Here is a 27,309-nt window from a genome sequence, read left to right as displayed (position 1 = left end):
TGCACTGTATGTCATCTGATGTTTGCCTGCAGATTTTAAAAGGTATTAGGATATCTGAGAACTGATTCCTGCGTGACAGCAACATTATCAATAGTGCAGCTATTTTAATTAAACACGATCTGCTTTAGACACTTGGCAGAGATTTGACAGTACAGATCTGAAAATCTCCACTGCACCAAATTCCATTTAAAAGCTCTGAGATCTATTCTAGAGGTTTGTGTATTCCAGAACCATCTAACTGGACATCTATAATGCAGAAAACCCAGTGAGTCTGAAGTCCAGCAAAAACAAACCCATTAATGACTAAGCTTTTGAGTCCCTGTTTGTGTTTACTCGCTCCTGTATTTGACATGTTTTTACAAGCTAACTACCATGAAGTAAATGTTAGTCCATTCGTGTTGGTCCAGGAACAACATTAAAATCAGCCAATCAGATTTTAGGGTCATGGTCAGGATTTGGTTTGGAGTTGAGGCTTCAATCACATCCCTATCAACTTGTCATTTGCCTGTGATTTTAGGGGTACAAAAATGTCAGGACTATGTTTGTTTGACAGAAATGTGTTTTCAGAACCAACATAAGATGCTGCTCCAGGTAGACTCATTAGGTAGACTATCTACTGAAGGTGATTGAGGAGTATTTTGTTGTTATACAAAACATAATTTGACAGTTCATCTAACTAGTTTGCTATGAAATAGTAAGATGCTATAATAATTCAGGTCATTCTCTGTAAATGCATTTTTTTTTGTAAACGTCCATAATTCAAGCCAATGTATCATTTGTATTGACATTCATATGTAGATTCCCAAAGTTTCTTGAAGAACCATGAAAATTCTGAGTCTAGGAATATGGTGGATATTCTCATTTCATAACTTCTTTTTAATAATCAGTAACATACAAAACATAAATCAATGCTAGTGAAGAAAGAAGTGGCTTTGAACTTGATTTTTGACATTCAAGATGAAAAGATAAGTAAAAAGTAAACGGGCGTTAAAAAACATTCTAACCGAGAAGCTTCACACCAGCCCTTTCCTCCAGGGGTTTGGAGCTCCAAGTTAATAAGAACGCAGTTTGAAAGGAGAAGAAATTCACTGACAGAAATGTTGGGATGTTGAGAGGACTGTGCACATTCAGTAAAGAACATCTACAATGGTCCGGCTTTTAAACGAACTTCTGTGGATGTCACATGAAAACCGCCCTGTATGAATCCAAGGTTTGCTGTCGGTACCCTGCTCTCCATCGGACTGTTGTTTTCGGGGGAGATATGTATAGAATCTTTTATTTACTTCATGTCTCTTTGGGTGAGGTGGTCGAGGCATGTCTGTCTGTAGACCTGTCTGTCTCTCATCTCCAGCACACTATCTCTCACCAGCTCAGTGAAGAGCGATGGCCAGAGCTTCTGCAGCGTGTCTCCCTTCACACTGACACTGGATGCTCTCTGAATTAAACCCCTTAGATACTCATCCACCATCACAGAGCGATCCGACACATCACTGCTGTCCTCCTGAAGGAGAGAGAGAATTCACTTATAATGGAAGCGCAATCACTCACTTGTTTAATGCAATAGTTTAAAAGCAGAAATGTATTTTTGTTAAAGCACCTCTATGAATTCTTCCTTAAATATCTTTGGAATTTGAGTTGTGAAGTTTTCTAAATCTGCCTTTTTTTGTGGTGGAACTTTTCTAGAAATACACATTTCTGGATACGAGTTATGGTTATGACAGAAGTTGAAATATTGGATTTAACTTTGGACAGACGGGGTTCCTAAGTGAAAACAGCTCAATAATTAGGTCCTTTTTTTACTACAAATCTCCACTTTCACTTTCTGAATGTGAAAGGAATGTAAAAGTTAAAGTGGAGATTTATAGTAAAAAAAAGGGCTTAAATATTGATCTGTTTCTCTCCCACACCTATTAAAATGCTTCTGAAGACATGGATTCAATCACTGGAGTCATAAGGTTTACTTTTATGCTTCCTTTATGTGCTTTTTGGAGCTTTAAGGTTTTGGTCACCGTTCACTTGCATTGTATGGATCTACAGAGCTGAGATATTATTCTAAAAATCATCATTTGTGTTCTGCACAAGAAAGAAAGTCATACACATCTGGGATGGCATGAGAGTGAGTAAATGATGAAAGAATTTTCATTTTTGGTTGAACTATTCCTTTAACACATATAATATTTAAGTCTTGTTGCTATACCATGAAACAGTGTCTATTGTAATGAACGTTCATTGGGTTACTCTGTGTATGAATTTGTTTAATTTTTTAAAACTAAGATACAAGTTGAAATTAGTGTTAATTGATAGCATGTCACAGATGCTGTCCATATAGCTTAAGCTGTCCTGAACCAAGAACATTCCTTTAAGGGCTCAACTCAAGGGAAAACAAGCAGTGTCCACAGGAAGTGCCTCTAGAGGGCTTCTCCCTCCTTGTTGCGCTCTTCACCAGGTTCTTATGGTTAATCATGTGCTGTTTATGTGAAATCTGCGCATCAGTGTTTGTCACCTCAGTGCTGTCATTGATTCTGCTGGGGTAGTTGAAAAGCGCTCGGCTCAAACCATCTCCCAGCTGTTTGCCATTCTCCTTCAGTTCCTCTGGACTCTGACCACTCCTGCGACCGCGACCATCCAGCAGAAACTGCAGCTGGCGCTTCCTGCACGAGAACAGAAGCAATGATTGACAGCTCACCTGCAGCAGTATTGATGTTAGTGAAAAGCTCAAAGCTGCTAATTAAATGCAGTTTGAAAAATCTATGGTGTATCATTTTATGTGGGACTGAAAACCTGTGGAGATAAATTACAGTGAATAAGAACCTTTCAAAAAGGCAAAACCCATAATAATGACTGCAGTGCAGAATTAGGACTACAGCCACTAATGATAAGAACCAAATTAAATGTAAAAGGCCATTAAATTCAGTGTCCACCTAAACAAGTGACAAACAGACCCTTCATCACAAAGTCCAAACCCACCAAGAGCTTCACTTGAGAGAAGAACTGCATTCACACAAACAGTCAAATACCTAAACTACAGACTACGGCAGCATTTTAGTACCACAATAAAAAAATAGTAATCTAAAATTACAAGAATTAAGTTGTAATGATCTGAGAATAATATAATAATAGCCCTTTTAGAAGAAGAAATTCATAATATTTTTGAAATATCATTTCTATATCATTCTAACTAAATCATTTAATTGCTTGCATTGATGAAGCTGCTGCCTCATTGGGATAATCATGCCTTTTCTCAAAATATTTCTACTTTATTTTTATGCAATATTATGTATGACCTGTAACATTAATACTTATTGGTAACACTTTATAATAAGGTTGTATTTGTTAACATTAGTAAATGTATTAGGAATCATGAACTAACAATAAACAATATTGTGGCAGCAGGGGCATGGTCGAGCATCCCTCCGGGGAGAGAGAAGCCGTAAGGGTGCTGACACCTGAGCTAAATTATGTCTAACACCTGTCTCTAATTCCAGTGAGCATGGGGAGAGCGGCATATAAGCGGCCACGCCATCAGCAGACGGGGAGAGAGATGTGCAAGAAACCTTACTGTGGAGCTGATGAGTCACTGTGAAGCTGTAAAGCGCTGGAGTATATTAATTAAAGCCTTACTTGTGAGGAAACCACTCTCCTGTGTCCTGCTGTGAAGGTCCTTTACACTGGTCCCGGGAATTGGTTTAAAGACCGCACGCCCCATGGAGTCCTTCCCACTGTCCGACATCATCAAGTCCCTCGCCGACCTACATCAGACCCATCAACAGGCTCTGCTTGAGCTCTGCCAAGATCAGGAACGCAGCTTCCATGAGGTCCTTGGAGCTCAGCCAGAGGACCAGCAGGCCATTTGGAGCCTTCTCAACCAAGAGAAAGCCCCGGCAGCGACCCCGGACAACAGCAGCCCTCTGTCCCTGCCCACGCTGATGAAGATGGGGGTGGAAGATGACCCGGAAGCCTTCCTCGACTTGTTTGAGCGCACCGCTGAAATCTGGGGCTGGCCATACGCTCAGTGGGCAGCCCGGCTCATCCCTTTGCTGTCCGGGGAAGCCCAGCTTGCAGCACAACAACTGCCGGCAGCTAATCTCCTGGTCTACAGCGACCTGAAGAAGACCATCCTGCAGCGGGTCGGCCGGAGCCCAGAGCAATACTGACAACTGTTCCGCACGATGAAGCTGGAAGGAGCCGGCCGCCCATTTGCCTTCTCTCAGCGGCTCCATGATGCCTGCCGGAAATGGCTGCTGGCGGGGGACCGCGACGTCGAGGGAGTGGTCGACCAAGTGGTGCTGGAACAGCTGATCCGCCGGCTTCTAGAAGGGATGGCGGAATGGGTCCAGTGCCATTGCCCGGTGTCGCTGGAGGAAGCGGTCCAGCTGGCAGAGGCCATGTGGTGGCGTGCCCAAGGGTGGAAAAGCCCTCTCCCTCCCTCTCTCTCTCTTCCCCCTGTGTTTCCTCCCATCTCTTTCCACTCCCCCCTTCCCTCTCACTCTGTCCTCTCTCCAGGCCTTGTTCCTACACCCCGGAGGCGTGGAAACCCACCGCTGAAGCCGGCTCCTCCCTTGCGCCAGTTTATCCCTTTCCTGGCGACTTCAGTGCCTTCCCGCTCTCCCCCTCAGGTGGATGTACCCGCCCCTTCAAGTGCGGGTGTAGCGCCAGGGCAGGCCTGCTGGCATTGCGGGAATCCGGAACACTTCTGGGATCGGTGTCCTGTGATGGAGCTGGGAACTGTAGTCTGGATCCCCGACGCACCACAGGCTGCCCCCGATTGAGCTGGAGGGTAAGAGTCAAGAGGAGTACACACCAAGCCTTGGTGGACATGGGTTGTAACCAGACCACTATCCACCAAAGCTTGGTTCAACACGAGGCTTTGGGCACAACTAAAAGGGTGAAATTGTACATGGGGATATTCACAACTACCCTGTGGTGACCCTTGTTATTAAATTTCGGGGAACAAAGCATAGAGTGGAGGCCGCGGTTAGTTCCCGCTTCACCCATCCGTTGATTTTGGGAACTAATTGGCCTGAGTTCAGAAACGTATTAAAGGGAATATGTGAGGATGGGTCCTGCACAAAAGCAATGAGATGTGAAATGTGCGATGCTCTGGCAGGGGAGGCGGAGCCGGGGCCATCTTCGTTAGCTCCACGTTAGGATGACGTGAGGGGGGAGAGGCTGCAGCCCCTCCCATCCTCAGGGGATTTCCCTTTGGAGCAGTCGTGAGACAAAACCCTCAAGCATGCCTTCGACCAAGTGAGAGTGATCGATGGTCAACAACTCCAGCCGAATGTCACACTTTCATATCCCTATTTTGCAATTATAAACGAGCAGTTGTATAGAGTTACGAAGGACGCTCAAACTAAGGAAGATACAACCCAGCTCATTATAATCCCATCACGGGGCATCTAGGGGAAAGAAAAACACTGAACCGACTAATAGCCCGTTTTTATTGGCCAGGCATTGGCTGCGATGTTCGCAGGTGGTGTTTGGCTTGCCGTGAATGTCAGCTGGTGAACCCACCGGCCACCCCAAAAGCGACATTGCGCCCTCTTCCACTGATTAAGGTCCCCTCGAGAGAATTGGCGTGGACCTCGTCGGGCCATTAGAGCGGTCAACAGGTGGACATCGCTTTGTATTGGTCCTAGTGGACTATGCAACGCGATATCTGGAAGCAGTGCCCCTGTGCAACATCTCAGCACACAGTGTTGCGGAGGCACTCTTCAAAATAATCTCCTGGGTGGGGATTCCGAAAGAAATCCTCACCGATCGGGGCACAACCTTTATGTCACAGACACTACGCAAGCTTTACGAATTATTGGGCATTAAGTCAATTCGCACCAGTGTTTACCATCCACAAACAGAAGGCCTGGTGGAGCGATTTAATAAAACCCTTAAAAATATGATTCGTAAGTTTGTGCACAAGGATGCTAGAAATTGGGACAAATGGCTCAATCCCCTGTTATTCGCAGTACGATAGGTCCCGCAAGCCTCCACTGGGTTTTACCCATTCAAGCTGCTGTGTGGGTGGCACCCGCGTGGCGTGCTTGATGTCATATGTGAAGCTTGGGAGGAGGGACCTTCAAACAGTAAGAATGAAATTCAATATGTTCTTGATCTTAGAGCAAAACTCCACACGTTGGGGCAATTAACACAGGAGAATTTGCTCCAAGCTCAAGAACGACAGAGCCGACTGTATAACAGGGGAACTCGGCTATGGCAATTTGCACCGGGAGATAAGGTACTCGTATTACTCCCCACATCGAGCTCCAAATTACTTGCCAAGTGGCAAGGACCCTTTGAGGTCACACGACGAGTGGGGGAACTCAATTATGAAGTAAAGCGAACCGATAGAGGGGGCATGCGTCAAATTTATCTCCTCAAACTCCTGAAATTGTGGAGGGAGGCGCCCCCTGTGACACTGGCTAAGGTAGTTCCGGAGAGGACGGAGCTTGGGCCGGAGGTAAACACAAAACACAATCACATCACCCCGGTCAATTGCGGAGACCACCTCTCACCGTACCAACTCGCAGAGGTTGCCAAATTACAACAAGAATTCGCAGACGTGTTTTCCCCCTACCGGGTCGCATGAACCTCATTCAGCTCCACAGAGACCAAGCCGGGGGTGGTGGTACGTACCCATCCCTACTGATTGCCCGAACATAAAAAAAATAAATTGTCCGGGAATAATTGGATGCAATGCTCGATATGGGATTGATAGAGGAATTCCACAGCGACTGGTCCAGCCTGGTTATTCTGGTTCCTAAGAGTGACGGATCTGTACGGTTCTGTGTGGTTTATAGAAAATTAAACGCAGTGTCTAAATTTATGCCTACCCAATGCCTCATATTGATGAGTTGCTCAATCGGTTAGGCACTTCTTGTTTTTACTCTACACTGGATTTGACAAAGGGTTATTGGCAGATCCCCTTGACACCAATTTCCAGTGAAAAAAACGGCTTTCTCCACACCGTTCGGATTACACCAATTTGTGACACTTCCGTTTGGTTTGTTTGGGGCTCCAGCCACGTTTCAGCGCCTCATGGACCGAATCCTCAGACCGCATTCGGCTTACGCCGCTGCCTATTTGGGTGACATCATCATTTATAGCAATGATTGGCAGCGGCATATGCAGCATCTGAGGGCGGTTCTGAGGTCGCTGCGACGGGTGGGACTCACAGCAAACCCTAAGAAGTGTGCGATTGGGCAGGTGGAGGTACGGTATCTGGGGTTCCACTTGGACCACGGGCAGGTGCGTCCCTAAATTGACAAGACGGCGGAGATTGCGACCTGTCTGAGACCCAAGACCAAAAAGGGGGTGAGACAGTTCCTGAGGCTGGTTTGCTATTATAGGAGATTTGTGCCTAACTATATATAAAGGGAGCTCCAGACCCGGTCCAATGGACGGAGCCATGCCAACAGGTGTTTACACAGGTTAAAGCTGCACTTTGCAGGAGGCCGCTTTTACATGCACCTAATTTCTCTCTCCCTTCTGTATTGCAGATGGATGCTTCAGACAGGGGGCTGGGGGCCATGCTCTCGCAGGTGGTGAAGGTGGAGGAGTGCCCGATGCTGTACATCAGCCGCAAGCTCTCCTTGAGGGAAACAAAGTACATCACCGTGGAAAAGGAGTGTCTGGCCATCAAGTGGGCAGTCCTCACTCTCCGTTACTACATGCTGGGGCAGGCCTTCACCCTCTGCTCAGATCACGCCCCACTCCAATGGCTCCACCACATGAAGGATACCAACATGCGGATCACCCGGTGGTATCTGGCTCTCCAGCCCTTTAAATTCAAGGTGGTCCACAGACCGGGGGCGCAGATGGCTGTTGCCGACTTCCTTTCCAGAAATGGAGGGCAATGGTAGACAGGCCGGATGGCTCCCTGGCCTGAGTCGGGTGGTGGGGATATGTGGCAGCGGGGGCATGGTCGAGCATCCCTCTGGGGAGAGAGAAAGCCATAAGGGTGCTGACACCTGAGCTAAATTATGTCTAACACCTGTCTCTAATTCCAGTGAGCATGGGGAGAGTGGCATATAAGCGGCCACACCACCAGCAGATGGGGAGAGAGTCAGGGTCAAGAAACCTTATTGTGGAGCTGATGAGCTATTGTTGTGAAACTGATGAATTATTATTGTGAAGCTGAAGAGTTATTATTGTGAAGCTGCTGAGTCATTGTGAAGCTGTAAAGTGCTGGAGTATATTAATTAAAGCCTTACTTGTGAGGAAATGGCTCTCCCTGTGTCCTCCTGCTGTGAAGGTCTTTTACAAATATACTTTTACAGCATTTATAAATCTTAGATAATGTTCACTTGTAAAAATATTTTCATTGCTTGTTCACGTTGGTTCATACTGCATTAATTAATGTTAATATATATAACTAATGTTTTTTTTCTCCCCTTTTCTCCCCAATTTGGAATGCCCAATTCCCAATGCGCTATAAATCCTTGTTGTGGCGTAGTGACTCGCCTCAATCTGGGTGGTGGAGGATGAATCTGAGTTGCCTCCATGTCCAAGACCGTCAATCCGTGCATCTTATCACATGGCTTGTTGAGCGTGTTACCATGGAGACATAGCGTGTGTGGAGGCTTCACGCTATTCTCCACGTCATCCAAGCACAACTCACCATGCGCCCCATCGAGAGCGAGAACCACATTATAGCGACCACGAGGAGGTTACTCCATGTGACTCTACCCTCCCTAGCTACCGGGCCAATATGGTTGCTTAGGAGACCTGGCTGGAGTCACTCAGCACGACATATAACTTTTGATGTTAAAAATGCATAAGTAGAAAATAACAGTAACCAGTATTAATAAATGCTGTAAAAGTATTGTTCATTGGGAGTTCATGTTAACTAATGTTGTTAACAAATACAACTGTATTGTAAAGTTTCACCACTTTATAAAAAAAAATAAAATACTACTTTAATCTCATAATGCTACAATTTTATTGTCATAATATTACAAATTTGATCTTATAATGCTACGACTATTCTTGTAAAATTGACTTTATTCTCAAAATATTACTATCTTGTAATATTACAATTTTATTCTCGAAACTTTGACTTTATTCTCATAAAAGGCCTATTATAAGATTATTCTCATAACATTACAACTTTAGTCTCTTAATGTTACAACTTCATTCTTGATTTTTTTTATTTATTGTTTTTTACAAATAAAATGCTGCCCAAAACGCCATCATAGACAGACAGATTAAAATGGAATGCTGTAATCTATGGGTAATGGTTTATGTGCGCAGGATATGAGGCATCTGACATTGTTTTTGAAGAGAAGAGAATACAGCCAGACTGTATGTCCAAGAGACTGACCAAATAATTATCTGAAAATTTTCTCTGTAACAACACTAACAGATTTGTGTGTGTTGCAAATGATGGAAGACAATGATCGCATCTGTGATTTTTCAAATTTGGTTCTAGAGTGCAATGGTTCGATAGTAAGATACAGTTATAGAGTGAGACGTTCTAGACTGGGATGGCACTACAGTACATCCGTTCAAGAATGTGACAGATTTAATGTTGTAAGTCTCTCTGGTTGTTAAACACATGGGTGTGGTGCAGTATAGTAGAGGGCAGAGAAGAATTTGCTGAATAGCACAAGAAGAAACTGTGATTAATACTGAAGCCCTGGAGCGCTCAACACTCAGATAATTCGATTAAGGAAAAGGATGGCAGCTGCTTTAGACATGCACTGGCCAGCTATCACACACACAGAGGTAACCGGTATTTTACAGGTACAGTAAAAGAGGTGGTGGTAAAAAAAAAAACAGCAAGAGAGAGCTAGGGACAACATGCCCTGATCTGCGCACACACACACACACACACCTGGACTCTTCCAGCAGTAGCAGTAGACGACAGCGTGGTGTTTCTGTAGCAGCTACGTAACCCAAAGTGCCAAACATCCGCTCTGACGCCATGATGTCATTCATAGTTACCTGAAGCACACATAGAATTATCACACACACACACACACTCAAGAGTCAACACTGGATAAACAAATAAACTGACAAAAATGGATTGGCCTGTACCTCTGTGCCGTTAATCTTCTGCAGGTTGAGATGTTGAAGTCTGTAGATGAGGAAAGATCTCCAAAGCATCAGTCCCACCACAGGGTTCCACTCCGGAAGAACGCTGATCTGATCTAGACGTCTGATCTGAGCTAGAGCGGCCAGCTGAGGAAGATGAGTGATGTTCGTCTCCATGAAGATCAGATGCTGAGAGACAAGAGATCATCATAATAAACATATTTCAGTAGTTCGTATGTTAATGTAATCTTATATAGAAGAGGTAAACGTATTTGGCTTGCTGTCTGTATACTGGAGGGCTCGGAGCTCGAGTCTCAACTCGAGTCCTGATTACCCCCCGGACTTTACTTATTTAGATAAATGATGAATACAGAGAACAGGTGTAGATGGGGTGGAGGAGGGATGTCAGGAGAATTGTCACGGGAAGCAGGTAAGCAGCAGCTTATATACTCCTACTTGCGGGCCGTGATTTGTCAGGATCATAAATGAGCATCGCGCAACATTCGACCAAAAGGGGCTACTCTGCGTTCGAATTGGAGACCTTCATTTCAGTAGTTCGTGGATGGGTTAATGTAATCTTGTATACGAAGAAGGTGAGAACGTGATTTGGCTTGCTGTCTGCATTCAAACTGGAGGGCTCGGAGCTCGAGACTCGACTTGAGTGCGTGATTACCCTCAAGAGAGGCTGTTAGGCTCGTTGAAAGTACCAACGAGCAATGCGCAGGAAGTATTCAAGACAGTGAGTCCACGCAGCAATTCTGATATGGTGAAGTCCACTCAGCGCTTGAAGCGGAGCTCACTATACGTGTGAACATGTGTTCTGCTCCTAAGCAAAATTCTATATAGAGAGGACGCTGGCTTTAATCTGTGTGTGTGTGTGTGAATGTGTGCATGTCTATGTATATACATATATATGTATATACATACATATATATATTCACACACACACACACGCATATACACACATACACGCACGTACATATACATACGCACACCCGAGCACATACATATACGTACGTGTACACATACGTATGCGTGCAGCGAGTGATAGAGACAGGTGATACTGATAGGGGGATTAGCTGATTAGTGATTGATGAGCTTTCCTGATTACTGGATCTGAATGTAGCTGTGAAATGTGTCTGAGGACCAGTGACCGAGAGATTTAATTTATTGTTTTGCCAGGATGCTAGATTGGAGGAGGACTGATTTGAGGTGCTTTTGGAACCAGAACCTTGAAGCTGCTTGGTTATCATCATCGGCGAATAGCGGCTCAAGAGGGGACTTAATTTGGGAATATCTATAAGTGAGAAATGACACGAGAGATTGTAAGGTTGGATGGGGGTGGACAAGTTGAAAATGTAAATCAAATGCCCCTTTTAACTTGATCTGTTTGCTTTGTTTAATGAAGAGTCTGATTGTTTTGTTGTCTATAATTTGCAGGTCTGAGAAGGTGGGATGAATGTTGGGATCGAATTGTGTATTGACAGGATTTCTGAGCAACGCAGAAAGCCGAAAAAGGCTAGGATAAACATAACGTCAAGCGTGCAAGCTGTGTTTACTGAATGGTAACCAAGACGGAGGGTGGTTAGGCATTTTGTTAAGATATCGATGGTTAGAGGAATTCTAGTGCCTGAGAGTTTAATGAGCGGAGAAATTTGGGGGTTATTGAATGCTGGGGCGGACTTGCCGAATAATGATTTATGGAAAAAAGGACGCCGCTCATATAGCCTTTGGTGGCATCTGGTTAAATGCCTTTGAATTGGTTTAGGAATTAAATTAATGATGAAATGCTATGCTGTAGTAGAACCATTAAGCGCAATATATATAACCCCCCAAATTGGGTGAATAAAACACCAAATCAAAGGCTGACAGAAGTGCTAGATCACAGTAAACTGCACTGGAACAGATAGCTTTCGGAAGCAGCCTCGCGCGAGGGCCTGCTCTGGGTAGAAGGTGTAGACGAAGGACATTTATGCGGCTATAGGAGGCTGTACCATTTATATTGGTATATTATTGGCTCGTTTTAACCATGAACGAAGGAAATACCAATCCGAAGGTTAATGGTAAATGCTAAAAGGCTCTTAAGAATACTGCACCACCACTGCGCTCGAACGGGAGAGCTCATACTGCATTCAAACGGGAGAACCTGTGGCCCAAATTGTGTAGGTTCACACTGTGTCCGAACGGAAGAGCCCACACTGCATACGAATGGCAGGTGGTGCTGAGCAGAGAACCTTGCCAAATTGTGGTTTGCAATGTGTACATATATTTATGAGCTACGCCCCTAGACTTTTGATTAGAGGAAAACAGGCCCATGAATGCGGTGCTTGGACAGTGCATTTGCGCCGTTTGCAGGAATGGCGCCGCAGGTGTGGCACCTGTACAGCAGGTTTCCGCTATTTTGCGTTGTCGGAGGAGTTTGTTGTATGACCCAAAAGACGCCATAGTTGTGGCACCTGGACAGCCCATTTGTGATGCTTAGTAATGTTTTGAGCCAATGGTAGGAGCACCACAGTTGTGTTTTCTAACAACTCCTTGGAAGGTAACAGTAAAACCATCTGGCCCTGGAGCCTTGCCAGTAGGTAGGGACTTAATTACCTTGTTAAGCTCCTCCAAGGTTATCTCAGAATCAAGAGAGTTTTTTTGCTCAATCGTCAGTTTAGGAAGATCTAATGGTTCCACAAAGTTTCTAATATCTTCATCAGTAGACAAAGACGTGGAACTATAAAGATCAATATAGAATTCTTTAAAGGCATTATTTATATCAATGGCTGAGGTAAATATTTCACCTCCTGCAGATTTCACTGAGGGAATGATAGAAAAAGACTCTCTCTGCTTTATATATCTAGCCAAAAGCTTCCCTGCTTTGTCCCCAAACTCAAAGTATGACTGTCTTGCCCTGAATAACCAAAACTCCACTTTCCACGACAAAATAGTATTATATCTATATTTCAATCGGGTCAATTCTCTGAGGCCATCAGCTGACATACGGCACTTCAGCTCTGCCTCGGCACTTTTAATATTTCTTTCCAACTCCACGAGTTCTCGTGCTTTGGATTTTTTGATGAATGAGGCATACTTTATGATCCGACCCCTAAGAACCACCTTAAGTGCCTCCCAAGCCACGCCCACAGAGGGATACTGAGGACCAGTTGGTCTCCATATAAACATTGATTTCAGTCTTTAACATTTGTTGGAAATCAGCATTTTGCAAAAGGGATACATTAAGGCTGCAACTATATGATTTCTTTTTCTCTATGTGGCATCACCTCTAAACTCACCAGGGAGTGATCTGAGACTAAAATGTTTCAAATTGAGCAATCAACAACAGATGAAATGAGGGATTTGGATATAAAAAAAAAAAATCTATTCTAGAATAAATCTTATGGACTGATGAAAAAAAATGTATAGTCCCTACCAGATGGGTTCAAAAGTCTCCAAATATCCGTAAGACTAAGATTTTTACACATCCTGTGAAGCGTCAATGTTGCTCTAGGGGGTTTACACACTTTTGCTTCACTGTGATCAAGGACTGAATCCATCAAAAGATTGAAGTCTCGTCCCAATATTATATCATGGGGGTGCCAGCAGTTTGCAACATCCCTTCAAGATCTATAAAAAAGCCCTGATCATCAGCGTTAGGTGCGTAAATATTAGCCAAAATCAGACTTTGCCCTTGAATTTCTGCTAAAACAATAATGACTCTCCCTAATTTATCTTTAGTCTGTTTGAGACATTTGAATTGTAAATGTTTATTTACCAATATAATGCTCTTGCTCTTACTTGAGCCAGCACTAAAAAAACACATGTCCACCCCATATCTTCCTCAATTTTTCAGCTTCCTGCAGGGAGAGATGTGTTTCTTGAAGAAACACTATATCATATTTCTTACGTTTAAGAAAAGTAATAACCTTCCTTCTTTTTATGGGGTGCCCCAACCCATGCACATTCCATGTGGAGAGAGATAGTACACTCATCTGATATAGTAGAAAAAATAAATTGTGTGTCAAAAACAAGATTATAGAGACCGCATTCCCCGTTAGTGAAACAAACAAACCCTGAACTTCCCACCGAACAAAACAAACAGAAAAAAGAAAAACGTGCACATTAACCCCGCGCACGAAAGCGCCAACCAGCGACAATCCCTTTAAATTCAAAAGGTCCATGAACACCCACAAGAGCCCACGACAACTTTGCCATCGGATTGCTCAATTTTGCCTCACAAATTTGTGAGGCAAAATTACATAACAGAAAATACTTTGTAAAATAAACCCAGTCAATAGGAAGAATGAACACAAAGAATGTGTAGATTCATTCACAGAACTGTCTCAAAGGTGTGATCTTCCTCAAAACAAATTCCAGCTGATATAAAACCATTCAGATTCCTCTGACAGACAAACAAATTTTCAGTGAGCCGGATGTTATGAGTTCAACAGATGACGTAATCATTCCAGTGTCCCGTATAAAAACTCAACAAAACAAACTACAACCAGCAGGAGGAATAAGCACGAAGAATGAACCGATTAATCCACAGCTGTTCCAAAGGAATGTTATTCAAAAGAACAAGCTCCAGCCGCTAGGCGGAACCAATACAAAAAGAAACAAAACAGGCATCCCGGTTCCCCGGATGGTCGAGTCAATTCACTCGGAGGCCGCATAAAAGTATATACCATGACTTACACAATCTGTCAACTCTATAAAAGACATCCTTTGTGCGAGTATGTAGATATTTTGTGGTCATCCGTAGTGTCCACTCTCAAACTGGCCGGGAACTTCAATGAAATGTAATCTTTCGTCAATGCAAACATTTCTTTAAGGAAAAGTGTTATTCACAAAACAAGCTCCAGCCGGAGCCAATGCAAAAATCCTAAAATGTCGCCCAGCTTCCTCAAGAGTAAGTACAGTGAGTCGACCCACTCACATGAGAAACATCCAATGGTTTACTCAGCCATTGATTCTATAAAAGACATTGCCTGATTGGGACATGTAAATACTTTGTGACCGACCTTCGTTTCTATTCTCAGTTTGGCTGGAAACATCAGAGCAAACAAGATCTTTCGCCGATGTAAGAGTTTCTTACATTCCTTGAACCATCGTGTTTCTCTCATCGAACTCGCAAAGTCTGGGAACAAGAAAACATTATGGTTCTTCCAAGAAAGCTTCCCTTTGCTCCTCGCCTGGCGCAACACAAGATCTTTATCGGATGATCTCAGAAATCTGTCCAGAATCGGTCGGGGCCTGTCTCCCTCAGCAAATCTGTGAGCTGGGACTCTGTGAGCTCGCTCGATTTCCAGCTTGTGGCCTGTTATGTCGAGCAGACTCGGGAAAAACTCGTCTAGGAATTTCACCATATCCAAATCAACTTTAGTCGCGGGCAGAATAGCGGTTAATTCCCTCTCCGAAGATTCCAGAAAATCGATTCATCTCTCAACATCAGTCACTCTTGTAACTAGCTCAGAGAATTTTGTTTCCATCGCCGTAATCGATCGACGTATTACAGCGAGATCCTCAAGTCAGTAAGAATCTTTGTCAACATCACCGACATGTTGAATAACTGACGCTGGATTCCTTCTCCCGCCGCGCCATCCAAATCGAGTCCCCGGTCTGTAGGCCTGTCGAGGCTTTCATTCTGAACACGTAAGTGTCTTTTAATGTCTCCAGAGCCCAAGGATTTTGACTTCTTTGCCATGTTTTGCATCAAAGAGCAATTGTGTAACTGGGTGTATCAAATTCACCAGATTATAACATGAAATTGAAAATTTATCAAAGTGCGCAGAGCTCGTCGCTCACAGGTCTGCTTCTTGCATGGCGTCACATGACCCCCCACCCCCCCTCCCCCCCGTAGTCTTGGAACGATACCTAGATAGCGGAAGCGAGAGGAAAACCTGTGAACAATCCCGTGGAAGGAATTTTAGATGGGCTCTCGTAAAAAGTCCGGAAGTAATATTGGTGAAAACCCTTGCAGATGGCGCAATTTCAGGCATTTCTGTAGAAACTACAAAATAATCATATTTAGGTGAAACTTGTACACATTTCACAACCCTAAGAAATCTGTGAAAAGATAGATCCATGGCCACTGCAGTGTGGGACGCACTTGCACCGCTAATGCTTGTTTGAGGGGAAAACATGCGGACTGCTAATACTTAATAGAGGGGAAAGCATGCAGTCGACGTTTCGGGGACGTGAGTCTAGAGAGAAGAGAAAATGAATATTAGTAACATTTAGAAACAATAATGTGACCAACAGCATAAATTATCTAGGAATAAAGAGAGTTTTTATTCCTAGATAAACTGCATACGGAAATCCAGGAGAAAAGTGCTTGGAAATACATCTTAAACAATATGAAAAAACAGCATAAAATGATCTGAGAAATAAAAGAGCTTTGGCTCTGCACTGCATACTGAAATGCAGGAGAAATGGACTTGCAATCATTATTGAAGGATTCACTTGTGGAGTATGACTGCCACCTGCCGTACGATATGCGAGAAGAGTCTGCAAGCAAAAACAGAAAGTGACAGAGCCCATAATAAAACACGAAACAACATCAGGTGGCGACAACTCCGAGATCTTAAAGGATTTAAAACCAACCCAGAGATGGAGTTTTTCTCACTTGACAGGTAACATATTTTATTGGACCGATAGTTAGCCAATAAGCTCTCTTAGTGCAGTAGTTCATTAGATAGCATTAGCCACTCTAATGGGGCATTTTATTATGGATTGTGGTACTGCAGTGCTTGATTTCATTTTCGAGGAAGGACAATGGAAAAAAATTAACTTTACGCTGGTAACAATGCCAATCTCTAAACCAGTTGCTACCTGTCTATTTGCCTGCTAGCCAAGTTGTAATAGTTTCCACAGTTTGACTTTATCTGATATGACTAGCAATCATTGTCTAATGTCTAACTTTGGTAACGCTATTTATTTTGAAATAATTTGTTTTCAGTGAGTCAAAACAACAGCAGATGTGCTACTTACCTGTTCATAAGATATATTTTTCAGATATCCGTCTTTTTCTTCCTTTCGCTATTTATTTATTTTATTTTTTTGAGGGTAGGGGGCGAGTTTTGTTGTTTGTGACATTCGCTCTTATAAGTTGATCACCTGTAACCATGGTTTCACCGGCACTCCTCAAACCATCTATATGTGGCCATAACGTGCACCGTTTACACTCTGTTATTGTAATTTATGATGACACTGATACTACTGTAAAAATGGGTGTATAAAAAGAGTATTAATGGGTAGAATACAGACAAAAGAATGTCGATAGGCATATCTCACTTTAGGCAGATGGGTTAATGGCTTCAGCTGCAGACGGCACATGAGTGAAGCAACATATACAACAAAAGAGTAAATGGGCACTTAAGAGTTTGAGTAGATTTGATTCCTTTTGTAGACTAATTAAACAAAATAAATTACATAACATATTCTTGGAAAATGTCTCTATGCGAACAATCATACAGACATAGGTGAATTTGCACCAGGCAGCTCACTAATAACTCTGCACACCGATGTGTTCATGTTGACTGCCTGAATGGGAATTAGTTTTCTTCCTCAAAGTAGGTGGAGCTCCACATTTTGCAAGAAATAATGTCACACCCGCTCGTTCTTCGATTTCGTAAGAAGTATGCAGGGGCATAATTTATTTTTTCTTTGTTTTAATTTTGGGGTTAAATATGATCTGGACATACTCTTGAGATTTGCCCAATTGGACCATAGGGTGTCGACAAAACTATTAAAGGGGTCATGACATGAGGAATCAAATTTTCCTTGATCTTTAGACATATAAGAGATCAGTGTACTATAAAAATATACTGTAAGTTTCAGAACTGAAAACTTCCTCAATAGAAAAATAGCATTTATTTAAATCAGGCTCCAGACACAGGCTGTTTGGAATTTGTGATGTCACAAGGACCAAATACATCTGCATAATGAATGCCTCCAGCAAGACATCAACGCCTATTTTTCAGCATTGCACCTTTGGCCCCGCCCACTGGAGCTTAGTCACACAAGTGAAGAGGAGAGATGGCCTGTCATGGGAGATTCATCTACAGCAAAGTGGACATACACAGGACACCTTCATCTTCACCTATTTGGATTTAAATGTTTTTATACACTAGATCAATGGCTTTGACTGTTATCATTCATCTTGCGATGCTTTTAAAAGATGCAATATCAAGTTATTACTCTAAAAAAGGAGACCTCCATTGTGTTTTATTCAGCTGCGCTGTTTCCTGTTGTTTTGAAGGCATCCTGGACCGTTTTTCCACCCATCTGTGCTATATTTAATTGTTGGTCTTTTGTAAACATGGACTACATGGACGTCTTTTAATCATTTTTATGCATTTCCGGTGACATATGCCGCATTGTAAGAGCAGTACAAGCGTAACTTTTAAAAACGCTGCCGCCGCTGTCTGGGAGAAACGCATGGCGTTCTGTTTGTAAACAAACACAGAAGAACAAATATGGAAGAGTCTCTGCTTTGGCCTGTTGAAGCCGGTCGAAGCACCCAACATCACAATGGACTGTATTACATTTGCATATTCAGAACATTTCAGCGTGGAATGTATTTTTTTGGCTCATATCGGAGTGGATTGCTTGTGAACCATCCACAATATGATTCAAGCTTGGCAAAGAAACTGTTATTGAAAGATGCGGCAGTTAAACCCTACCGGACCTGTGAGTACACAGTTTAATTCACAAATGTTTCAAATGTCATGACTATTTGATAGTTGCTGTGCTTGCGTGAACATTTTGATACATTCAGATGAAATATGCTGGGTATATGTTGTTAACCCTGAAATGTAGTTTTATAAATTATAATGTAATGCTTCTTTTGATTGAGTTTCAAATATAGCTGTAAGGGGCTGCACAAAGTTAGCCAATTAGAACAGTGGCATTTACATTGAAATCTTAAAGGGCCAGATAGCTTAAAACTGAGCATTTCAGACAGAGGGCCAGAGACAGGGTGGAAAAAGTTCATATATTATTAAATAATGACTGTATTGGTGCAAAAAAAACTTTACTGACATTATAAATGGACCTCAGGGAAAATAATAAATGTATATAAAAGAAGAGTATGTCGTGACCCCTTTAAAGTACCTTATATTGCCATGTAATTACCATAGCACATGAAAATTATAATTATCCTGTAACATATAATAGTGACATGGTATACCATCTGATATCCTCACTATACCATGGTACTGCAAAAGTACATTTATGTTCTCAGTTCTCTTCATGAGAATCTCAGTTTCAGGGGTTTGAAGCTCACCGTCAGGTTTGGGAATCTAAGTCGGATACGCAGGAATGTTGGGATGATGGAGTCAAAGTGAATATAACGGAACGTGACGATGGTGACGCTAGCAGCCGTCTGAACACTCCAGCAGCGCTCTAGAGTCTCCAGGGCCCCGGGGCCAATCAGACGCAGTGTCTCACCGTCCAACTCAGCCAGATGACTGTCAGACATGGACAGACTCTGAACGCTCGGACCGCCGCTGTCCTGTAACCTGACACAGAGAAAGAATACGGAGACTTGAATCACAACGCCACACAAACAGACTTCTGGATGAATACTGTAGTTCAGACTTTAAAAAACAACATTACATCTGTTCAGAGAATTAAACATTTTAATGAAAGAAAGAGGATTCCAACAGAGTTTGGCATTAGCATTTTTGCGTTGCTAGCACCACGTTGAGCTACAGAAGCTTGCTATGCTACTATACAGTTGGGCAAAAATGTGTCTATTGTTTAAAGCAGTCTTCCAATTCATTTATGATGTCTTATAATGGTGTCTAGGTAGGAAGCTCATTAAGTTTTGGGACAGCAGGCTAGTATTTTCACACAGACTGTATTGTTCACTGTGACAGTATTGGGAATCTGCTCTCCTAAACCAGAGAATGCTTGAGTTCTGCATCTGTTTAACATGTGCTTGAATAGGAAGTGCATTAGAGGCATTCACAGCAGCCCATTCATTGTGTGCTGGTAGAAAAGACATTCAGGAAAGAAGAGGACAAGACGAATGACGGTGTGAGTTACTGAAAGAAAAACAATTTCAGAAGGGTATAATTTCTTTGTTTATGTATACATGTTCCTGTTTCACAGATGACTACAGATGTCAAATAACTACATAACTTTGAGACTTTTTGTGACCGTAAATATGTTTTAAAGCAGGGAATTCTAACATTCTAAAACAGAATCAGAGAATCAGAATGAGCTTTAATGCCAAGTGTGCTCACATACCCAAGATTTTTTTATTATGTTCAAGTGGTAATATATGTGCAAGGTAGGGGTATGTACAGTTAATAAATTAAATAATTTACATATGTACATGACATATTTATACACTATTGCACTATAGGAGCCCTGAAGGTAGTTTAATAGTTCATGTGGTAAATGGCCTGAGGATAAAAACTGTTCTTGTGCTCAGTGCTCTGTAGCGCTGGCCAGAGGGGAACAGTTCAAAAAGGGAGTGAGTAGGGTGTGTGGGGTCCAGAGTGATTCTACCTGCACGTTTCCTCACTCTGGAGACGTACAGGTCTTGGAAGGTGGGCAGGGAGGCACCAATAATCCTCTCAGCAGTCCTGACTGTCCGTTGTAGTTTCCTTCTGTCTGATTTGTTGGCTGAACCAACCCAGACAGTTATAGATGTACACAGGACAGGCTCAATGATGGCTGAGTAGAACTACGTCAGCAGCTACTGTGGCAGGTTGAACTTCCTCAGCTAGCGAAGGAAGTACAACCTCTGCTGAGCCTTCTTCACAATGGAGTCTATGTGGGTCTCCCACTTCAGGTCCTGAGAGATGGTAGAGCCCAGGAACCTGAATGACTCCACTGCTGCCACAGTGCTGTTCAGGATGGGGGATGAGGGGTGGGGGACTTCTCCTAAAGTCCACTATCATCTCCACTGTTTTGAGCGTGTTCAGCTCAAGGTTGTTGTGACAGCACCAGACAGCCAGCTGTTCAACTACCCATCTGTATGCAGACTCATCACCATCACGGATGAGGTTGATGACCGTGGTGTCGTCTGCAAACTTCAGGAGCTTGACAGAGGGATCATTTGCAGTGCAGTCATACATGTGCAGGGAGAAGAGCAGCGGAGAGAGAACGCAGCCCTGAGGAGCACCAGTGCTAATAGTGAGGGTCTCGGATGTGATTTTCCCCAGTCTCACTAGCTGCTGCCTATCTGTCAGAAAGCTGGTGATCCATCGACAGATTGGTGTGGGCACGGAGAGCTGGGTCAGATTGGTTGAGGGAAGATCAGGCATGATGGTATTGAAGGCTGAATTGACCACCAATAGGATCCTTGCATAAGTCCCATGTCTGTCGAGGTGTTGCAGGATATAATGCAGTCCCATACTGACAGCATCATCCACAGACCTGTTTGCTCGTAATGTATTAATGATTTAAAACTCATGGAAACAGAAAATCACATCATAACACACAGTCTGCTCCAGATCTGCTTGAGTGAGTGTGAATGATCTGAATACACAGAACCTCCAAAGCAAACAAACAAACAAACCAACAGGTCAAAACAAAAGGACTGTGTGGACAAAAGGTCAATATGTATTCAGTGAACTGTATCTTTTTTTAGGCCAATATCAGCAAAAATGTTCAATAGCTTTTATGTATAAAAGACTTTAAGGTACAGTATGTGGCTATGCAGAAACTGACTTTCAAAAATAAACCTATGCTAAGAAATGGAGTAAAAAGTGTACTAGCTAGCCCCGGTCTCCGCTACATTGAAGATAAACTTCAGTAGCAGTTAAGTAAAAAGCTTTGCATTCTATTTTAATTAAAAAGAAATGCAATTGCTACTGCATATAAAAATGGTTAGAAACAAAACAATCTTTATATTAATAGGGTGTAGACCAGAAACATCATAGGTTGACTTTGATGTATGGTCAGACGTTATCTAAATATATAAAGAACAAAAAAATCATGGCAATCACTTCATACATACTGTAATGATGTTTTTAGTTGCGGTGCAATGCAACAAATATAGGGAGAAATGGGAGCAATTTAGGTTTGAAATATTTAGTTTTGAGAGATGATTTTAGAGGGAATAATGTGCTTTTAAATGAACAGCTCTTAAGATTAAGAGACATGCGTGATTCATGCTTTTAATGCTCTGCCCACATACAGACCAAAAACCCTCTTGAGAGATCATCAAACCCTCTTTAATGGACAAATAAAAATATAATACACAAGTACTCTACTTTTCATCATTTCCATGTAGTTTTATTCAAATTAGAATGTTATTGATTTAATGGTGTCATTTTTCCTTTTGAACAGAGTTGTTAAGAATGAGATGGATTTAGCTTCAGTCTCAGATTAACTGTGAATAATTGCATGTTATTTTCAGATACTAAATACACTCAAAAGATGATGTTTCTCTCATAGAGTCATAAACTGATGTCATAGTCTGTTATAAAATCTCAATTTGTTAACTTCCTCAAACTGTATATAGCTCTTTCCCTTTAATCAGATCATTCAGATGTTAACGTTTGCATTCATCCAGGTATAATACTTAACGGTATGTCTGATATTTCTGTCTGATATGAGAGCTGATGCTGTCAGTGTGTGTACCTGGGGTCTCTGGGGCTGTTTGGTCGACTGTTTAATCGTAACCTGGTTTCACTCCCTCCAGCTGAAACTGTGAGTGGACTCAAGCGTCTGTGATGAAGAACAAGTAAAACATTTGAACACACAAATCACACTGGAACCAGGATGTACTTTGTAAGTTGACCATGACCCTTCACCTGGGCTCGTCCGGCGAGGTCTCCTGAGCATTCCCATTGGTCTGGGCGAGGCTGTGGGCGGGGCTATTGTCTGGACTGATGTCTTCCTTTGCACCATTCTGTGCTGGAAGCTCTAGACATGCTTTAAGCCCCTCCCACTGCTGCGCTGCATTTTGGATTGCGAGCCGCCGCCTTTCCTGCAATGAAAAAGCAAAAGGTAAATGTGCATACAATGGGCTCTTAAAAGAATCTGCTTACTAAAGTTTAATAAAAGGAGTGTAAATGGGCACTTAATACACAAAAAAATTGATTTTCATCATAACATGCAATAAATAATCCAAAAGTAATCCAGTAATCAGATTAGTTTACCTAAAAGTTTTGTATTAAAGATTACGTTACTGATACAAATTATAATTGTGTTATTTGTAATCATTACCAGATAACATTTCAGAAGTAATCTACCCAACACTGCATGTGTACCTTGTGTGCAGTCTGTTTGTGAGTCTCTTTTTTCTTCTCATCCTCCTTTCGTGCTGAAATACTTGCTGTGCGTCTCTCCTCCTCCTGCATAACAATACACAACACCATTCGGCAATACACACACACACACACAGCAGTGCATGAAGCAGAGAGGGAAGTAAACATTTGTAGAGTGTGTGTGTGTCACAGAGGATTATTTTCAGATGTTGTCGTCCTGCCAAGTATTCACCACCTCAGTTTTAGGGGCTGGTACAGATGGAGATCAATGATCTGTTTGTGTCCTGCCATGCATTCTGTGTTAATATAAGTAGATGATTCAGAAAATCACTAATAAATGATTCAGCTAAGCAAAATAAACTTTCCTATGACAAGTGTGTATGATCTCCTTAATAAATATACCTTTCAGTGGTTTCTATCACAATAGTGAAATTATAATATAAAATTGTGTTTCTTTCTGCTAGTTATTGAGCTTTTGAGGTTTCTTTCAAAACCTATGAATTATTTTCCGCAAAGTACTTCCATAACTTTTTGTATAAATATATTGAAAGCAACAGAGCAGCAGTCTGCAGTCGTGCCTTACTTTACCTCTTTTCATGCAACTTATAAACTGCAGCTGAACAGAGACCTGCTCCACAAATTTACACTGAACACAGGCCTGATATCTGCTGCTGGAATGCTGTGATCTGACGAGGAGTTTTAGGGGTAAACTGATCGTCAGCATGGAGTGGTTTCTCTGAGGTTTAAATCCGAAGTGTGTAATTTCTGCGACACTCTCTAAATGGAATTTAAACTAATGCAATTGCTCCCCATAGTCTTCCATTGGTCAGAGAGTCCCGCTACAAACTCAAGCTCATGGTTGAATCAATGTTGCTGTGTCGGGCTGGGTTTCAAAATCTACACAGAGTTACACGTTTTGGGGAAATCAACCTATGAATGCTTTACTTTGAGTATATATCTCTCGGATATGAGAAAGAATCAATATGCACAAAAATGACACATCAGTTAAGTGTCAGTGTTGGAGGATGCATTACTGGAGATTATGACTGAAGGGCTTTAGTTCACATCACAGCCATAAGCCTACTTGTTATTGCTAGTTAAATGGACCTAATATTTTTCCCTGTCTGCTGCCTTTGTTGTCACAGCTCAGGGTAGTTGCTAATGAAGGGTTTGGGACAGTGTGCTCTTGTGGTGCCATGAGCCAATCAGTGGTCACTGATGATAAAGACAATGACATTGAAACTGCCCTGAGGTTACATTATTGCATGACACTCTGTGTGTGAACACAAACTAGATAACCACACACACACACACACACACACACACACACACACACACACACAAGGCAGAACCTCAAGCACACAAAGTTCTGAAAAGTCTGTTATAATTCCCACACACCGTCAGACTCACGGTAACGCGCTTCATGTCGAGCAGCTGTAGGTGTGGCGAGCAGCAGCGCAGCACAGTCGGTCTGTAGCATGACTCCAGTGCTACAGGATTCCCATCAATGCTCAATTCACTGAGAGAGCGACAGTCCCACAGACAGGCCAGCTCATCCAAACTACACACACAAAAACACACTGCAGAGATAATTTCACACACAGAAAAATAACAATTATGACATCATTTACTCACCCTCATGTCATTCCAAACCTGCATGCCTTTCTTTCTTCGGTGGAACACAAAAGTAGATGTTTAGCAGAATGTTCACACTGCTCTTTTCCATACAATGAAAGCAGACAGTGACCAGGGGCTGTTAAGCTCCAAAAAGGACAAATACACCATGAATAAATCAGAAAATTATCATAAATTAGTCCTCGGGCTCTTTATTCGTGAGAGCGCTAAGTGACAACCTTGCGCTATGTCTTATCCAATTTTCGTGAGAGCGCTAATTCTAAGCACAATTTTCATGTCAGCGCAAAGCGCAAGTGGATGTGGGTGGGAGTGTTTGCGCAATCTTAAGTGGTACAAGTGCAATTTGCTACTTTCCTGAGAAATAGGTCATTGCTCAAAGACATTTGAGAACCACGTCTGTTTTCAGCACAAAGTCTAGAATCAGTTCTTGCATTTGTAGTTTGGAGATTCCACCAGCAGGTGGTAATAAAGTTCATGTCCAAACTCTGAAAATTTAGAGTAACATCAAATGATGTCCCTGATGATCACAGTTGAGGCCGTTTTATGAAACAAATCTTTATGAGGTGATGGTTTATTTTTAAAATTATTATTATTATTATTATATTTACAATTGTATTAGGATATAATTTTAATTAATATTTTTCCACCTGTGATTTTTATGTCATGGCAAAAGAGGCCAGGAGAAGAAGTTGAAAGGTAAAATGTTTGTATTTGGGGAAGTGATTATATTAAATTCTTTTGACCACTTAGTTATTTTAATTACATTTTTTATTTATTTATTTAAATGTAATTTGAATTTTTGAATTTTATTTATTTATTCAAATATAATTTGAATTAAAAAAAATACTGTATTTTTGGTTTAAGTTTTTCATGTTTCAATAATTTAATTTAATTTTTAAAGCAAAATTGACCGGTAGAAGTGACGTGTACAATAACTGGAGAAGAACCTCAGAATTGAGATGCACTTGACCCAGCCCATTAGCACGTTGCACACACACACAATTTCACAAAACCCACTTGCGCCTAGACTTAGCGCATGCTTGCACAAAATTACCAAAACTTAATGGCCATGCCCATTGACTTTGTGCTCATGATTTATCGCATAGCGCAGCGCTTAGCACTAGCGCTCTTAAAATAGGGCCCTTCATGTGCTATGTTCCAAGTCTTATTAAGTCATATGATAGATTTGCGTGAGGAACAGACTAAAACTTAGTAATTCACTGGAAATCATCCCCTTCGCAATAGTTCTCAAATCTCATTCACATTTCCACTTGTTCAAACTTGCTGCATGAAGAGACACGTCGCTCCAGGTATAACTTCATTTATGCACCAAGTTTGAAATTGTGCACTCGCAAATGAGATTTGAGAGCTTCAGTGGAGGGCTGAAGCTAATAATAACTTAAATTAAGGTCCCTAACAGAGCCATCTTATGGCTTCAAAAGACTTAGTGCATGATTTACGGCGCAGAAGCCATTTGGACTTCTTTTAAAAGTACTTTTTGTCATTTTTGGAGCTTGACAGCTCCTGGTCACTGTCTGCTTTCATTGTATGGGAAAGGTCTGCGTGAACATTCTGCTAAACATCTCCTTTTGTGTTCCACAGAAGAAACTCACATGACCTCTGACCTTGAGTTAACCCCATCCACAGACTCAGCTGCCCCCTCACACACACACATTTCACACACAGTGGACACAGCAGTATGACAGAGCAGTAATGAGGGGACACACACATGCACACCACCTCTAGCTCTAAACCCACAAACACGCCAGCCCTGTCACACCGCATTAAGGTACCATTGCAGCACGCACATACTAACTTCCTTAGCAACCCCAACACAGCAAAAAGCAATCACTGAATCACATTTCCATGGTTACAGAATAACCGGTCATACACACTGGACAACACTGCAAATGTTCCTGCCTGTGTATGTGTGTTGCTGCAGTATGAGGGCACGGCCGCATCCACAAAAGCAGCTGCTCTTACCTGCTGATGCTGGTAGACACACTCAGAAACACGCTACAGATGACGAAGATGCTTCACATCCGTCTACACAGAGAGACACAGACAGAGAGCGAGACAGAGAAAGAAACACAGAGTGATGCACCATTCCCTCAGTCACCGGCACATTGATGAATCCACCCAGATCACACACACTCACAACACACACACAAGCTGCTGCGGCCGCATATCGAAGGGAGGGGCAGCGGAAGAGCAGGAGAACTGAGGGGGAGGGGAGAGAGAGAGAAACGCTTTTATTTGTACAGTCAGTTTATTACAGATTTAATTTAATTTGAGCATTTATTTGGTTTATACTAATATATATATATATATATATATATATATATATATATATATAGATATATAGATAGATATATAGATATATATATTAATATTTTATAATCTAATTATTTTGTCCACCCAAAAATAGTCA

General features: G+C 42.2%; 1 protein-coding gene across 3 annotated transcripts; it reads right to left on the bottom strand.

Moving 5' to 3' along the window:
- Nucleotides 1-27,031, bottom strand: LOC127417208 (leucine-rich repeat-containing protein 49-like). 3 transcript variants are annotated; one of them, XM_051657051.1, is made up of 10 exons: nt 26,862-27,031; nt 24,642-24,823; nt 23,247-23,330; nt 22,788-22,963; nt 22,615-22,701; nt 19,301-19,535; nt 10,033-10,218; nt 9,830-9,939; nt 2,504-2,651; nt 1-1,501 (listed from the first exon to the last, which is right to left on the bottom strand). In XM_051657051.1, exons 2-10 carry the CDS (start codon nt 24,666-24,668, stop codon nt 1,280-1,282), a joined length of 1,275 nt encoding a protein of 424 aa, XP_051513011.1. In that variant the 5' UTR covers nt 24,669-24,823; nt 26,862-27,031; the 3' UTR covers nt 1-1,279. The 3 variants fall into 3 exon arrangements, with proteins under 3 accessions (XP_051513011.1, XP_051513010.1, XP_051513012.1); XM_051657050.1 differs by having other exon boundaries at nt 24,642-24,804; XM_051657052.1 differs by having other exon boundaries at nt 24,654-24,804.
- Nucleotides 27,032-27,309: the final 278 nt, after the last annotated feature.

Source organism: Myxocyprinus asiaticus, chromosome 26, assembly GCF_019703515.2.
Source record: "Myxocyprinus asiaticus isolate MX2 ecotype Aquarium Trade chromosome 26, UBuf_Myxa_2, whole genome shotgun sequence".
NCBI classification, from domain to species: domain Eukaryota; kingdom Metazoa; phylum Chordata; class Actinopteri; order Cypriniformes; family Catostomidae; genus Myxocyprinus; species Myxocyprinus asiaticus.
The sequence above is the reverse complement of the archived record's forward strand: the minus strand, read 5'-3'. Positions and strand labels throughout refer to the sequence as shown.

Coding starts and splice junctions, on each gene's coding strand:
- LOC127417208 (XM_051657051.1), bottom strand. CDS start 24,668: ATGAAGCGCGTTACCGTGAGTCTGACG. Junction 23,331..24,641: donor GCGTTACCGTGAGTCTGACG/GTGTGTGGGAAT, acceptor ATTGTTATGCAG/GAGGAGGAGAGACGCACAGC. Junction 22,702..22,787: donor ACCTCGCCGGACGAGCCCAG/GTGAAGGGTCAT, acceptor TCTTCATCACAG/ACGCTTGAGTCCACTCACAG.